This window comes from Thalia democratica, chromosome 8 (genome assembly GCF_965202585.1).
Source record: "Thalia democratica chromosome 8, ktThaDemo2.hap1.1, whole genome shotgun sequence".
Lineage (NCBI taxonomy): Eukaryota > Metazoa > Chordata > Thaliacea > Salpida > Salpidae > Thalia > Thalia democratica.
This window is the reverse complement of record NC_139172.1, coordinates 7,384,852-7,398,756: the sequence shown is the minus strand read 5'-3', so window position 1 is coordinate 7,398,756 and position 13,905 is coordinate 7,384,852. Positions and strand designations below refer to the sequence as shown.

The following is a 13,905-nucleotide window of genomic DNA, read 5'->3' as shown; positions in this document are numbered from 1 at the left end:
AGTTTCGATTTGTTAAACATGTTTTAATAAAAAAAAGTTTAATGCGGAATAATCTAAGAATAATTCTTAAAGTTTTCATTTAAACTCATATTTGATTTTAGAAAACTAAAGGAGACGAAAGCTTGAAAGAAAACTTAAAGAAGCTCGACGGGTAAAATCACTTTTACGTACTCTCGTAATTTTAATATCTAATTTAACATTGTTAAGTCAAGTATCAATATAAAAACAAATCAAAGTTTTTTGTTAGGTTATGGACTTCTGCGAGTGGTTGATCGGCCACATTAAAGATACGTTTTATGTTGGACCAAGGTACTGAACTACGCGCTGTCAACTTCAAAGTTTTTGAAACTGTCCAGTGCTGCATATCAATCACATGATTATGTTCTTCGTGCACTTGGTCTTAGGACCAGATATTTTGAGCATCTTTTTTTTGTGTCGTTTAATAAATTATAATAATATGTACTTTAAATCAAACTTATTTTGTAACTATTTTACGTTAATTAAAAAATATGAAATTTTGACATTATTCTAGTTCTAATAGAAAAAGTTTAGATAGTATATTCGCCAATTCATTTTTTTAAGCATTATCAAATTTAAGTTTACGTCAAGTGTTTTAATTTAGCTATTTTATAAACTTAACCCTTTAAATGTAATGGCTAAAAATTTTTTAGTTGATATCTACTAGAAATATGTATATATAAATATTTTTTTTTAATTTCGATATTAAGCTCAGTTTTTTATCTTTTTATAATAGTTAAGTTCAACTAACATTTTATACAGAATAAATAAAGTTATTTATTCTAATCTTTAAATATAATTGAAAATTTTACATCGTCACATTGTAGAATAGCAGGTAAATTTGTAAATGAGTTATTGATATTTTTCAAGTCTAATTTCCTTCAAAAAAGGTTTTCCTAAACTTTTTTTCATAAAGCCTCCTTCAAATAAATTAAAAAAGCTATGGCCTCCTTCGACAATAATTCTTCTACTACCCTTAAATATGCATAAGACCATTTTTGCTCTTCATCATCAACTCCCATAAAGTATAGTGTAGGTTTCAAATTATAGGCCACTTTGGGAAACCCTGCATTAAACTTACATATCGTTTCAATTACTATATAACGTTTTTTAAATTGACAAAAAGTACTTTTTACTGTTTATTTTGTGAGTTATTGTGAAAATAAATTGAGTAATAACAAGGTCTAGTTTTGACTGTAACCAATAATTTTACTTATAAGTAAATATTGTGGTCCAATAATAACCAAATTTTTGATAAAATCTGAGGTTAAACTATCTTATATAAAGATTTACGAATAATAACTCAAACATTATATTATTAAGCTAATGAAATAGAAATATTAAACCGTCGACATAAAGTGAAGTTTTAAATTTAGCGACTTATTTGTGTTATAAACAGTGTAATACAGTACATGTGTTTGCTATGTCCCTTACTAAGAGTGATAGTTTTAACAGATAAAACTATGTCATATTTTTTTTAAGCATTTAAATTGTATAGTGTAGTAATAGGATAAAATAGAATTTTTATTTCAATTTATAAACAAATCAAAAATCTCTTATATATTTTAAATATTAAAATAAAGTAATTGAGCCTTAAGTTATTAGATTTTATTTGAAAACATACTCTGAATTAGCGAATCCTTGTTTTGATTTTCAGAATCAAACTATTTTAGAACGAATTTTTAATATCTTCATTTAACCTAGCTAGTAGTAGCCTTTAAACAAATTAATGTTTAACATAAAAAGTCTAAGAGTTTAACAGGTACTACATAAATGGACTAAATTAATAATCTATATTCCCCTAAATTTATTAGTCTAGTTTTAACAACCGTTTTATAAAAAGCGCAGTCTTTTAAAATTCAAGTATTGTAGTTTTTTAACTCAAATAAACCATTTGAAATAGTTGTTTTTATAAAGTTTGCTTATTGGAAAGCAACGCAATTTGAATAGATACCTTTCAAAAACTCTCGAAAAAGTTCAACTTATAAACAAAACAGAAGGTTTTTAGTTTGTTTTACTTGAATCTAAATTTTTATTTTTTAAACATTTTTTTTTATTCCAAAGCAGTTAATGACATGTATTTACCCATTCTACCGCAATTAATAAAGCAACTTTCTATCAAAACAGTAGTAACGCATCTATAAGTATGTAACAAGTATAAATACTTTTAAAATTTCTTAGTATTTTATTCAAAACAACGACTAAAATGTACTTAAATCGTGTGTGTTTACGCAAAATATTAATTATTCAAAATAAAAACAACTTTTCCTCATTCTTGCGGAATATTTTCTTAATCATTTATAACTTAAAACATTTAAAGGGTAAATAAAAGTTTAAAAACTTGTTAAGCAGCATTATTAAGATCAAACTAATTACAAAAATTATCTCTTTTTAGATTGAAATTTAGTATTTTTAATATTACTTAACTTCTGTACTAAAGCTATATATGCAAAAAATAGTTTTTTTTATACAAATTGAAGATCAAAACACTTTTAACATTAGTTTAAAACATATAAAATAACTCACGTACATATTAACTTCATAGACTTCAATTTGTATAACTTTAAATTAAGTGTTACTGTATTTAATGGGTTAACGAGAGCTAAGTACCTAATAAACTATGATTACAAGTATTTAAAATAACAAAATGAAAACTACTTAAAACAATAAGTTTGGTAGTATCTAAAAATAAAAATAACTTAGTAGCTTCGTATTTTAAAGTTTTTGAGCAACAATATTAACTTCATGAGTTAAAAATATAATTTAAGTTTGCACTTTTTCGTTTTAATTTAATATTCTGTATAATGTAGGTCATACGACTAGTTATATATACATATTATTTCTATTACTATTAAAATATTTTATTCTCAAAACTTTAGCACTGTTTATGGTCAAAAAACATTTTTAATATTTAAAAAAAATGTAAATTGTTACCCAACAAAAATTTAATAACTATAGTAAACTTGCTTTATTAAACTTTTTTGGTTGTAAAATTTAAGCAAATAGAATATAGTTAGTAAAATTAAATTTTTAGATTTTTTACAGATTTAGAACAGTCTGAAAAGTTGGCAACAAACAAATAAAAATTGTTAAAATTCAAAATATTAACATTAGATTTTGAAATTTTTCTATTATCAAATCTTCAATGTGTGGTATAAGTCTTCGCAATAAAAAAAAATATAACAAACTATTAGCATAAATAACTATTATTAAATAAAAACTAAACAAGCTTGTTTATATGTACAATAATAAAATAACTATTTTTCGTTGCTTTAAGTATTTTAGACTAATACAATTTTTTAAAGTTTATTTTGAGAAATAAACTTTATTAAAGTATTCTTTTAAAATCACATAACCAAATAAAACATTTTTCTTAGGTAGTTATGTAAACAAAATCAAATTCAGATAAATAAAGTAATAATATCATAATTTAGAACATTTTCTTAAAAAACGCCAAAAACTTGGAAACTTTACTTAATGTTAAATTAACTTTGAAGGAAAGACTATCTTACAGTTCTATACTTTTTCAAAAAATAAATCTAATAAACAATTTCGAACAGTTCTTCACTAAGAAAGTTCAATCAGAATCTGAGGAGCTACTGGATGAAGAGCTGCTAGAAGATGACGAACTACTCGATGAAGAATCGCTTGAAGAAGAGGAGCTGTCTGAATCACTAGACGAATCACTGCTAGAAGATGAACTGCTTGATGAAGATTTCCTCTTTCTTTTAACTGAAACCTGGTTAAAAATGGCCTTCTATTAATGAGAAATAAATATTTAAGGTACTTTTTGTACATGATAAAAAAGTAGTATTCTAGAACCTATAAGCATAAATATAAAATGTTCCAAAGTATTTTTTATTCTACTTTTTAGATTACTAATACTACTATTTACTTAACTATAACTACTTTCACTCTTCTATTTAAAAATGAAAGTTATTAAAGATGTAAATTATACTTCCTATAAAACTGTAAATTATAAATTAAAAACTAAATTATGCCTACCATTGGTTTCTCTTTTATCATTTCATTTTTCATGCGCCTCTTCAACTCAGACGTCCTGGACTTTCTTTTCACATACTTTCTGGGATTTCGGCATTCATATGTCCAGTGACCCTTTTCAAGGCATTTCTGACAGATTGCATTTACCTATATGAAATTAACCATTTTTATCAACCAAACATTATAAATAGCTTATTTAATTGAAAGTAAGGTTTATAAACTTGAATAAATAAAACTTTTTTAAAGTATGCAATGATTGAAATTAAAGAGTTTTTTTTTTAGTTATATAATTAACATTATAATTAAATTGTAACTAAATGGATCATCTGTGTACAAAAGTTACAAAAAAAATTATTTAGTTAATTTAGTTACATTAATGTATTACTTTTACTCAAACTTTTAGTAGAATTATAGAAATACTTAAAGTCTATACACACTATCAAAGTAAAAAAGTAATAACTAGAGTAGTTATTTGACTATATATTTATAACCAAAATGTATTTTGATCACCTAAACAAAGAATTAAATTTAAAATTTAATTAATTTACATAGTAGAAATTGTCAAACATTTTAAGTCAATAAAATATTCTTTCAAAAATGTTATAACTTAACCTTAAACAGCTTAAAATATCATTATATAAAAAATTAATGCATGAAAACAAAACTTTGAATAAAAACTAGCCTGAGGTATATTAAAAAAATATGAAGTAGTCAGAGTTTTCAAAAAAAAATCATACAAATTTCTAATGTATTCTAATGAGTAGAGTAAGTGTGGCAACAGTGTAAGTGCATTTTTTAAAGTGATAGTCAGAGTTGTGACTGTTATTATCATGTACCTGGGTCATAATTATTTTAGGAAATAAATCTTTAAAAGCAAAAGTTAGAGATGTCAGTTGAGTTTATCAGGAAAGCTTAAATAAAATTAATTTTGTACTTCTGCCTCAAATTTTATACTTCAAACAAAACTAATTGTTGTATTTTTATATACTTTTAATTAATTGAATTTTAATAGAATTTTCAATAAAAATAAAATGAAACTTCTTAACTTGCATCAAAAGAGAAGAATTGCTATCTTATTGATTTGTGAAATTATGAATTAATAAATTTTTGTTTTTTTAAAACCCATAACAGTATAAATAAATTCTTACACAAACCATGCACTCAAATAAATAAGTAAAATTACAATACAACATTATTCTATTTACCTAAGCTTTTATTATTTTAATTTATAAAACATGTAAAGGCTGAGAATTAATCTGCGTGACTAGAATCCTTACCTGATAAATACATGATTGTTTACTGTTGTTTTTGGCATATCAAAATACAGGGTTGCTACTGGTTTTTGGAATACTTTCCCAGACTTTCAAAATTTCTTTAAGGTTGTTGAAAGTACACGTTTTTGGGTCAAATTTTATTTAAAAATTCAGTTGAAAATTGTACCATAATTGAACTATGGTTCATTTTACTGTGTTCATATTATATATGAGTGCTAATATTTATACTTATTTAATGTTTTTTAGATTTTTCATTGTTAATAAAGTACTTAAACACAAGGAGTAAAAAAATTGTTTTAAATAGTATAACAACATTAAAAAGATACTGTAAAGCTACTTTAAATTAGATTTTAAATAAAAAAAATTTTGACAATGACAAACATGTTTTATTTTTATGATAGATTTTTGTTTCAAATTAAATTTTTACTTAACAACATTTAAAAATTGTTTAAAATTCATGGTTTTTTAGTGACTTTTGTTCAAAATTCCAGGCTTTTGAGTTTTTTAAACTTCTATGTTTTTAAGCCTAAATTGTCAAATTCCATGTTTTATTCCTGGCTAATTTAAGCATAATTTAGGTTCCATTATTATGACATATATAGATTTTAAATTGTTAATTATATACTAAGGAACTCAGCACATGAAAATAGGCAGTATTTTTAATAAATTATAATTAAAACTTAATTTAACCAAGAAAAATAAAAATAATAATTCAAATATAATCTAATAAAAATTACAGCTTTTGAAAAGGTTCAAGACCACTGCTCTAGGGTAAAAGATATACATAATAATTCAACTATTACTATAAAATTAAGAAAAGTTAAAAAATAGACTATGAGTTAACTATACAAAATATTGAAGTTTTATAGTTTAATTTTTGGTTATTGTTTAATTTAGGAACTACGCCCTGCTAATATTTACAATTATTATCAAAGTTAGTTTTAGCTTTTTATTTAGTTTTTTATTAACTTTTTTTTATCAACTTTTCTATTATCACTCTTACCCCTAACCCTTACCCTTGGTCAGTAGCTTTTTTGTTTATTATTAATTTTTACTTTTTTATTAATTTTGTTTTTTATGTTAATAATTTATAATATATACTTTTAATAAATTAGCAACCCCACAAACAAAAAAAATTTAATATGATGTCAAAAAGTATCTTTGAAAACAATAAATTTAATAAATAAAATAGGCGTTGCTAACCTATACAATAACCTAATTTTTCATGTTTGAAAAAAAAGAGTTTCAATAAGAAGAGTTTTTTAATTTGCATTTTTTTAAAAGTAGAAAAACAGCTTAAGAATTAAATAGATTAAATGTCAAACTACCCTGAGTTGGTCTAAGTTTTTAATTATATTTAAACTAATTTAATAGGCCTTAGTGATAACTCCATTAACAAGCTAACCTGATCTAAACTGACTAGTCTAAGTGATACTACTTATTTTCATAACAAAACAACCTAAAAATAAAGTAATAAAAATTTTGAGAATTAGCTTAATTTAGTAACTACAAAAATACCATGTAAACTAATTGGTAATTACCTAGGATGATGTTGCACAAATATCAAACTAAAAATACGTTTAATTCAATGACATTTTTAACCATATTTTTTGGCTTAAAATTTGTATTTAATAAACAAATAAATAAAATTAAATTTATTTATCATAAACTACTAAAACTTAAATATGTAATAATTTATTTGAAAATATAAGCGATTATATCAATACAATAATTTATATTGATTTAAATATTGTAAAATAAAGTCATTTAAATATTTTTGTTTATCATAAAAAAAAATAATTCTAACTATGTATTTACATAGCTTGTTTAAGTGTATCATTTTAGATTAAACATATTAGCTTGAAACATATATCTTTAGCATATAATTATAGTTAAAAAAGTAGTCAAATATAATACATTTTCAGTTTGATATTGGTGCAATATCATCCTAGATAATTACCAACTAATTTCATAACTAATACAATCCTTAAAAATATTAGGAATGTTATTATGTCATAGAAGAACTTATCTTTTGAAATATCAAAAAATCTCATGCATAGCCTGAAAAAAGAACACTAAAAGTCATTTTTTTTATTTTAAATTCTAAACTTTTTACTTTATTTAAAAAAAACTTAATAAAACTTAGTTTTTGTAAGACATTATTTACTTTATTAATACAGTTCTAAATAGAAAAATAAGAGCTAGCAGACTGTATTATTGAAAATTTGACTTACTTTAGAAAGATCAGACTGTCTTTTCTTTAATACTGCTATCCATTTTTCAGACATATTATATAATAAGGTTTTGGTCTTATTCTTCTTTTGTTGTTTGTTACAATGAAGTAATTTTGAAAATATTTTGCTTATACTATAAATGTTCAATATTCACAATAAAGTTTATGTTAATAAAGTCAAGGCTTAGTTTTAAAATTTTTAAATAAGGCTGAAAAAAGATTTTGGTAGAAATTTTAAATGAAATCACTAAATTACAGCAATTTTATACCTAGTTTTCACGACTAGCTTAATATCAAACTAAATAGTCATTTCTAATGTTTTTAAGCAAAAATTCATACACAACTATTGTACTGAACTATATAATTTATTGAACGACAAAAAAAACTCAAAATACTTAGTCCTAGAACCTAGTGCATGAAAAAACCTTTTAGTTATCGGGATTCGGGTCACACACTACATGGATACCTTTTAAAGTCTTGTCGAGAACATTTATTACACCTTTTTATACTCAAAACATAATAAAAATGCTTACAAATGAAATAAGTCTTTCAAAAGAAAAAACAAACTGTTATACTTAAGAAAAAAAACGGTTTAGCTATTTATACTTATAATTTAAAATATATTTGTTTCATAGGTATGAAAACACTTTAAGATGTAAACTTGAATTTTTATTTTTATATTAAAGCTATTCAAGGTGTAAGAATTGATGACCGAGAGATCTTCTCGTACACCAACGTCCTTAGAAAAAATTGTTTTTTTAAATATCCTCTCTTTTTGTTTTTATTACTATTTAGTAATAAGTTTATTCAGCTAGGTTTAATCTATTTTAAACACTGTATAACAAGGTTAAAATTATTGCCAGCAACTTTTATATCTCTACTAAATTCCTTAGAAGCTACGTGAATTGTACAGCCCACAGGCAACAACGTATTTTTTAGATTGAACAAGATGTATTATTTACGTCAAATAATTTTAATCGTTTTATTAACAATCGTTTTAAAATATGCTTTTAATTTTATTTTTGGTATTTAGTGTCAGCATTGCTTACTAACTGTGTTTATTACGTATTTATTTGGTAAACATGTATTAAATGTAATGTAGTACTTTTTATGCGGTATGCCTGATATTTTTTTTTTAGTTTTTCAAGTCAAATTGATCTATCAAATAAAAATATAAAATTACAATTAATTGAAAAGTGTTCTTAACTTAGCTGAAAGATCTAAGTCAGCAAATTATTTGAAGTTTTTTTTTTAATATTTTTTATGACCTTATCTATAACCCATCTTACAAAATCATAATAAAGTTAATCAAAAATAAAGTTTAAATATTTATAATTAAAAATAAATTAAAAAAATCTTTATTTTGCTGAATCAGATTTTTTTAAAACTCCGACTGATGTTTAAGTATACTAGCCCAGTTTATTTAATAGTTTATTTGTAGTTATTAATAGTAGAAGTTAGTCATCAAGTAATTTTTAATAGTTTCCTGAAAAGATGAAAACTAACTGTTTATATTTGTTTTTATTGCAAATTCTGCAACAAAGAAACAAATAAACAATGTTACTTAATGTAAAACAGTTGAAGTAATAGTTGTGAAAATTAACATGTTTAAAAAGATTTAAAAATATACTTTTAGTGTGTAGTAGTAGCTAAATGATCAAAAAAATTTTTACACATCAGTTTTTTGATTTTATTTTTGGTTGTCAATTTCTGTACCGTTTTTTGTAAACAGTACTAAATTGATATATTAAAAAAAGCGAGTTAAAATTTCGAACTTTTAAAAAGTGTGTGACATTTGTTTTAAAACTACATTAAAAAAGAATCATAATTAAACACGCAGTTTGTTGTTTTTTTTTTATTGTATAAATTTAAGTATGCTATTAAACATCAGTTATTTATATCGAAATGTATATATTTCATTTTTTTTATTGTAAATTATTGCTAAAATTTAAATACTTTAAATACAAAAACTTATATTTAAATGTTTTTGTTTTTATAATTCACTCTTAGACTATTGAATCAAATATTATTTTATTTACAGCCTGACTTCAAATTTGAAGTTGTCTCTTATATACACTAATTTTTTAAAAACTGAGCATTGAAAAAAGCTAGCTAGTGTTTTGTTTATCCATCCATATAAATATATGAGTGCATACTAAGTAGCCTGGAGCAAATATAGTAGGGTGTGGATAGTGTTAACCTTAGATGTAAGAAGACCAGATAACAGTTTCTGTGAAATGTATCTATTTATTCAAAAAGCGCTACAAAAGTTAATGATCATTAGTCTTTTCTTACAATTTTGAAACTTAACAAATTTTATGTTGATAAAAAGATATTTTTGATGTACTGATGATCTATTTAAATTTGAAATGCACCAATAAGTTATATTATTTTAAAACAAAATTAAGCTAAATAAATTGATTTACTCATTCTTCTATGAGGCGAATGATGTATAATAGCTGGCTTTTTGGGAACCATATTTTGTCTAATTTTTGGTGGAGTTTACAGAGTCTGATTGTTAGCAAATGTTCCTGCCAATCTGCTGTAATCTTTTAATCTAATTCTCTATTTCCTGAATGAGGTAAAAGAGTTCCCAACATTAATTGTTTTGAGCGCTCCAGGAGTTTGATGGATCTTTCTGTAAGAACCAAAAATGATTTTCAAGGACTAGAATTTACTCTAACATATTGCACCAAAAAAGCTTACTATATAGATAAAACATCTGTAAACATGCTTTTTTAATAATTTTCAACATAATATACTATGTGAAAGTATTAAAAATGCACAAAAGTCACTTTTGAGCTATTTTTATTTAGTATCTACGTCTGTTGTAATTATAATATTTTTTGTATAAGTTTAGTTTCTCATTAATGCTGACTTGAGTTATAATATGTTTATTTTATTTTATTACGAATTTTATGTAGTTATGTTTCAAAATATGCAAGTCAAATCTATGCAAAAGTTACTTATAACAAAAGCGACTTGTCCCCTTGAACTATTTTGGGCTAAATAGGTCCTAATGTTACTCTCTTAAAACTCTATTTAAAATTTTTAAAGCCTGTGGTTGACACATAAACAAAAAAAAGTTGTTCTTCTTATAAGAGGACAGTAAGAGAACTGTTCTTAATTTTTTTGCTGGAATTTTTTGGATTAACTTAAAGTTAAAAGGTATTGCAATAAAAGTCATCAATAGTATATATTAAAAATTTATTGCAATCAATGCAGCAACTTAACCAAACAAAACTTAAGTTTTTTACCTTAGCTTTCCTCTCATCAAAAACTGTAAGTGGGTATTGACTACTATACCAGTGGTTCCGCAACGCCTCTCAGAGGTTCCGCAAAGCCTTTTGAAATTTAAAAAAGAAAATTTATTTATTTAAACATTTTATGTAAAATTAAAATTAGGGGTTCCGCAGAAAAATTGAACTTTGAAAAAGGGTTCCGCCACTGGAAAAAGGTTCAGAAGCACTGGACTATACCAAAATCAACAATTACAGTTTCCTATGCTCCATTGTAATTGTCAAGATGTTTTCAAGTTTTTGACCAATTCAAACCATAAAAGAGCTGGCTTGTGGTGACAACAAATAGTTATCAAATTGGGAACGTCTCAACTATGTTTTTTTTAAATGAACTCTGCCTTCACAGTAAATATTTTTGTCTTTATACACACCAGATTTAAGGCCATAGGGGGGGGGGGGGGTAAACCATGATTTTACAAGTTGATCCTATTTTATAGAGTTTTTTCTAAGCTTCAAGATGCTTCTTATCGTTTTAAAAAATTCAAATAATTTTTTGAGATATGACCAGTCAAAGTCCAGCAGCATAATAGGTTCCCTATGGAAAGGAAAAACTAAAACAGCGAAAAAAGACTATTTAATTTAAAATATATCTCCTCCTACATTTTTCAAGCAATCTTCTTCTAACTTTCACAGTCTAATCTTTATACAATAAAAAAAAACTTTACTTTGGAATTTAAAAAAAAAATTTGTAAAAATTTTTTTTTTTGAAAAAAAAACACTTTCTTTTTTAATTTTTGTGATAAATTTTTTTTTTTTTTTAAATTATTTAAACTCTGAAATAAAGTTTTTTCCTTTTATTATAAGGAAGGTTTCCTGAAAATTTTAAGAAGATTGCTTGAAAAATGAAGAAGATAGATTTTTAGTGAATTTTAAAATTTCCAAGAAAATTGACCCTAAAAAATTTGCGGTCCATACGTTTATATTGGAAAATTTTTACAAAAATTTAAATATCTCAAAAGTTAAATGATATTTTTGAATTCTATAAAAATTAGCTTGTAGTTTGTAATTAAAGCTTTCATATAAAAGCCTAAGTTAATTTTTGTAAAAAAAAATGTTGGACTACCCTATGGCCTTAATCAAACTACAAAGAAAACAAGCTTTCTTTTTGAAGAACATTATAATACTAAGGTTTTATAAGTTCAAGAGATACGCATATAACACAATTAATACAGCATTACAATATCTTTTCAATGGTTTTATACTGTTAAAGACATTTTAACAGGGTTCCCACCTCCCTAACTTTACTAAATGTTTGCATTTTTCTTAAAAAGTTAAAATGATTTGAAAAACTCAAGATGACTTAGGATAGTTTGAGATCACCTAGGACTATGACAATATTTTCGATTCAAAAAAAGTCAACTCTGAAACAACTTCAGGATCATTTTCCCTACCCTATAGCAGGGATGCCACTCACTTAGGGCTCTCAGAAACAACCCTGGCCAATAAAGACTACTTTAGATATTTTTATTTATCTCTAACTAGTTTTTTAACTTAAAAGTTTAATATTTGTAAGTAATTGTTATCTACAAAATGTTTTACACCATACTAATAATGTCTATTTGTAAAAGCTACCAATTTTCTTAGTTTATCAATTAAAGTTAACTCTGACTTGTTTTTTAAGACACTTTCTTTGCCACCAAGAGTGCCAGCCCTACTAAATTTATAAGTGTATAAAACAGATAAGTATTATTTATTTTTATTTTTTCAAAATAGACCAGGAGTGAGCATTTGGTGGCTGGGCCAAGTTTTCAAAATAAAAAAAGATCACAGGCCACAGTTGTTGTTTTAGTTTTCATTTCAATCCAAAATGTTTAATGTGAGTTTTTAATTTCCCATTAACTCTACCTGAGACCTTTTTTATCTGAAACTCTTTATTTTAAACCTTAGTATTATTAGTGTAAATTTTCAAATATTTTTTTGCAAGCCAAATTTTCATGTTTGTGGAAAAACATGCTTGTTGACTGCAGTTTGCTGACCCCTGATATAGACAAATTATTTAGTCATATAATATTGACCAAAGATAAAAAACATCATTTTAGTACACTTAATTTTTAAAAGTTTGTTATTACTTTAACTGGTTTATTTTTATTTGAATTTTTTTCAAAAACTCTGTATAATCTAAAACCATATTAGTTAAAACTAAACATATTTTACCTTTTGATTTTCTAATGAGCTTTGTTTTTAACCTGAATGTTTGTAATTAGTCAATTAGCTTTATTAGCAAAAAGTGTTTGTTTTGGACAAGTTACTTCATTCCTAACTAACTATGTACAAAAAAAAAAGCTTTTGTGCCCGACACAAAAGAATTAAAAAATAAACATTTGTAGTCTGTTTTTTATATAAATTTTTTATTTTAAAAACAAAATAACTTGATAAAATTACTTATAAGAAAAACAGTTATTTAATACATAAACAACCTTTTTGATGTGTTAAATTTAAAGAATAATATTTTCTCAGACAAATAAATAAGTAAAATGCCAAGAGTAAGCAACAGGAGGCAAAGAAGCCAACAAGAAACTCCAACCAACTCTGCCTCACCAACCTCCAGCAGTGCATTGGGCAAAAAAGCACCAAAAAAGTCAAGAAAAGCCGTCCCAAAAGCCAAGTCCAACGAAGGTAGGTATTTGAAAGTGCAAGAAGAGGCAAAACATTGTGAAAGAATGGAAAATCTGAGAAGCATTCTAAAAGAATCTGAAAAAGACGAATGGAAATACAAACCAGTTGATGTATTACTAGGATTAACTGACAGAAATAAATAAAAAAAAGAAAACATTTTTGTTGAAAAATTTTAACTTCATAAGGTGTAAGAGTAAAAAGTAACTTTTAGTATTTATTGAACATGATCATATTTGTTTTTACAAATGTTTATTTTCGTATTGTAAGTATTTCTTTATTTAAATTAGAAAGCTATTGTTATTATGTTTAAATTATGATTACTAAACCAAAGTTTTTTATTTTAAAATCTAAGGTAATAAAATTTGTATTTCATTTTAATTTTTATGTTGGATTTTGTTTAAAGTTAAAATTGTAAAGTGTAAACAAAAAGTATAAAAACTCTTTCAGTTGAAATCTATTTTTT

At 24.3% G+C, this 13,905-nt stretch overlaps 2 protein-coding genes across 2 annotated transcripts; one reads left to right on the top strand and one right to left on the bottom strand.

Moving 5' to 3' along the window:
* Nucleotides 1-3,401: 3,401 nt before the first annotated feature.
* On the bottom strand, nt 3,402-7,618 carry LOC145842725 (uncharacterized). The gene is made up of 3 exons (XM_082950203.1): nt 7,529-7,618; nt 4,024-4,167; nt 3,402-3,757 (listed from the first exon to the last, which is right to left on the bottom strand). Exons 1-3 carry the CDS (start codon nt 7,580-7,582, stop codon nt 3,596-3,598), a joined length of 360 nt encoding a protein of 119 aa, XP_082806329.1. The 5' UTR covers nt 7,583-7,618; the 3' UTR covers nt 3,402-3,595.
* Nucleotides 7,619-13,288: 5,670 nt separating this feature from the next.
* Nucleotides 13,289-13,882, top strand: LOC145842098 (uncharacterized). Its single transcript, XM_082949480.1, has one exon. It carries the CDS (start codon nt 13,301-13,303, stop codon nt 13,583-13,585), a length of 285 nt encoding a protein of 94 aa, XP_082805606.1. The 5' UTR covers nt 13,289-13,300; the 3' UTR covers nt 13,586-13,882.
* Nucleotides 13,883-13,905: the final 23 nt, after the last annotated feature.

What these genes read in the sequence shown, in the direction of transcription:
- LOC145842725 (XM_082950203.1), bottom strand. Translation starts at nt 7,582, where the DNA reads ATGTCTGAAAAATGGATAGCAGTATTAAAGAAAAGACAGTCTGATCTT. An exon ending in GACAGTCTGATCTTTCTAAA is followed by an intron (nt 4,168 to 7,528) that starts GTAAGTCAAATT and finishes AATTTCATATAG; the next exon opens with GTAAATGCAATCTGTCAGAA. An exon ending in TGATAAAAGAGAAACCAATG is followed by an intron (nt 3,758 to 4,023) that starts GTAGGCATAATT and finishes ATTTTTAACCAG; the next exon opens with GTTTCAGTTAAAAGAAAGAG.
- LOC145842098 (XM_082949480.1), top strand. Translation starts at nt 13,301, where the DNA reads ATGCCAAGAGTAAGCAACAGGAGGCAAAGAAGCCAACAAGAAACTCCA.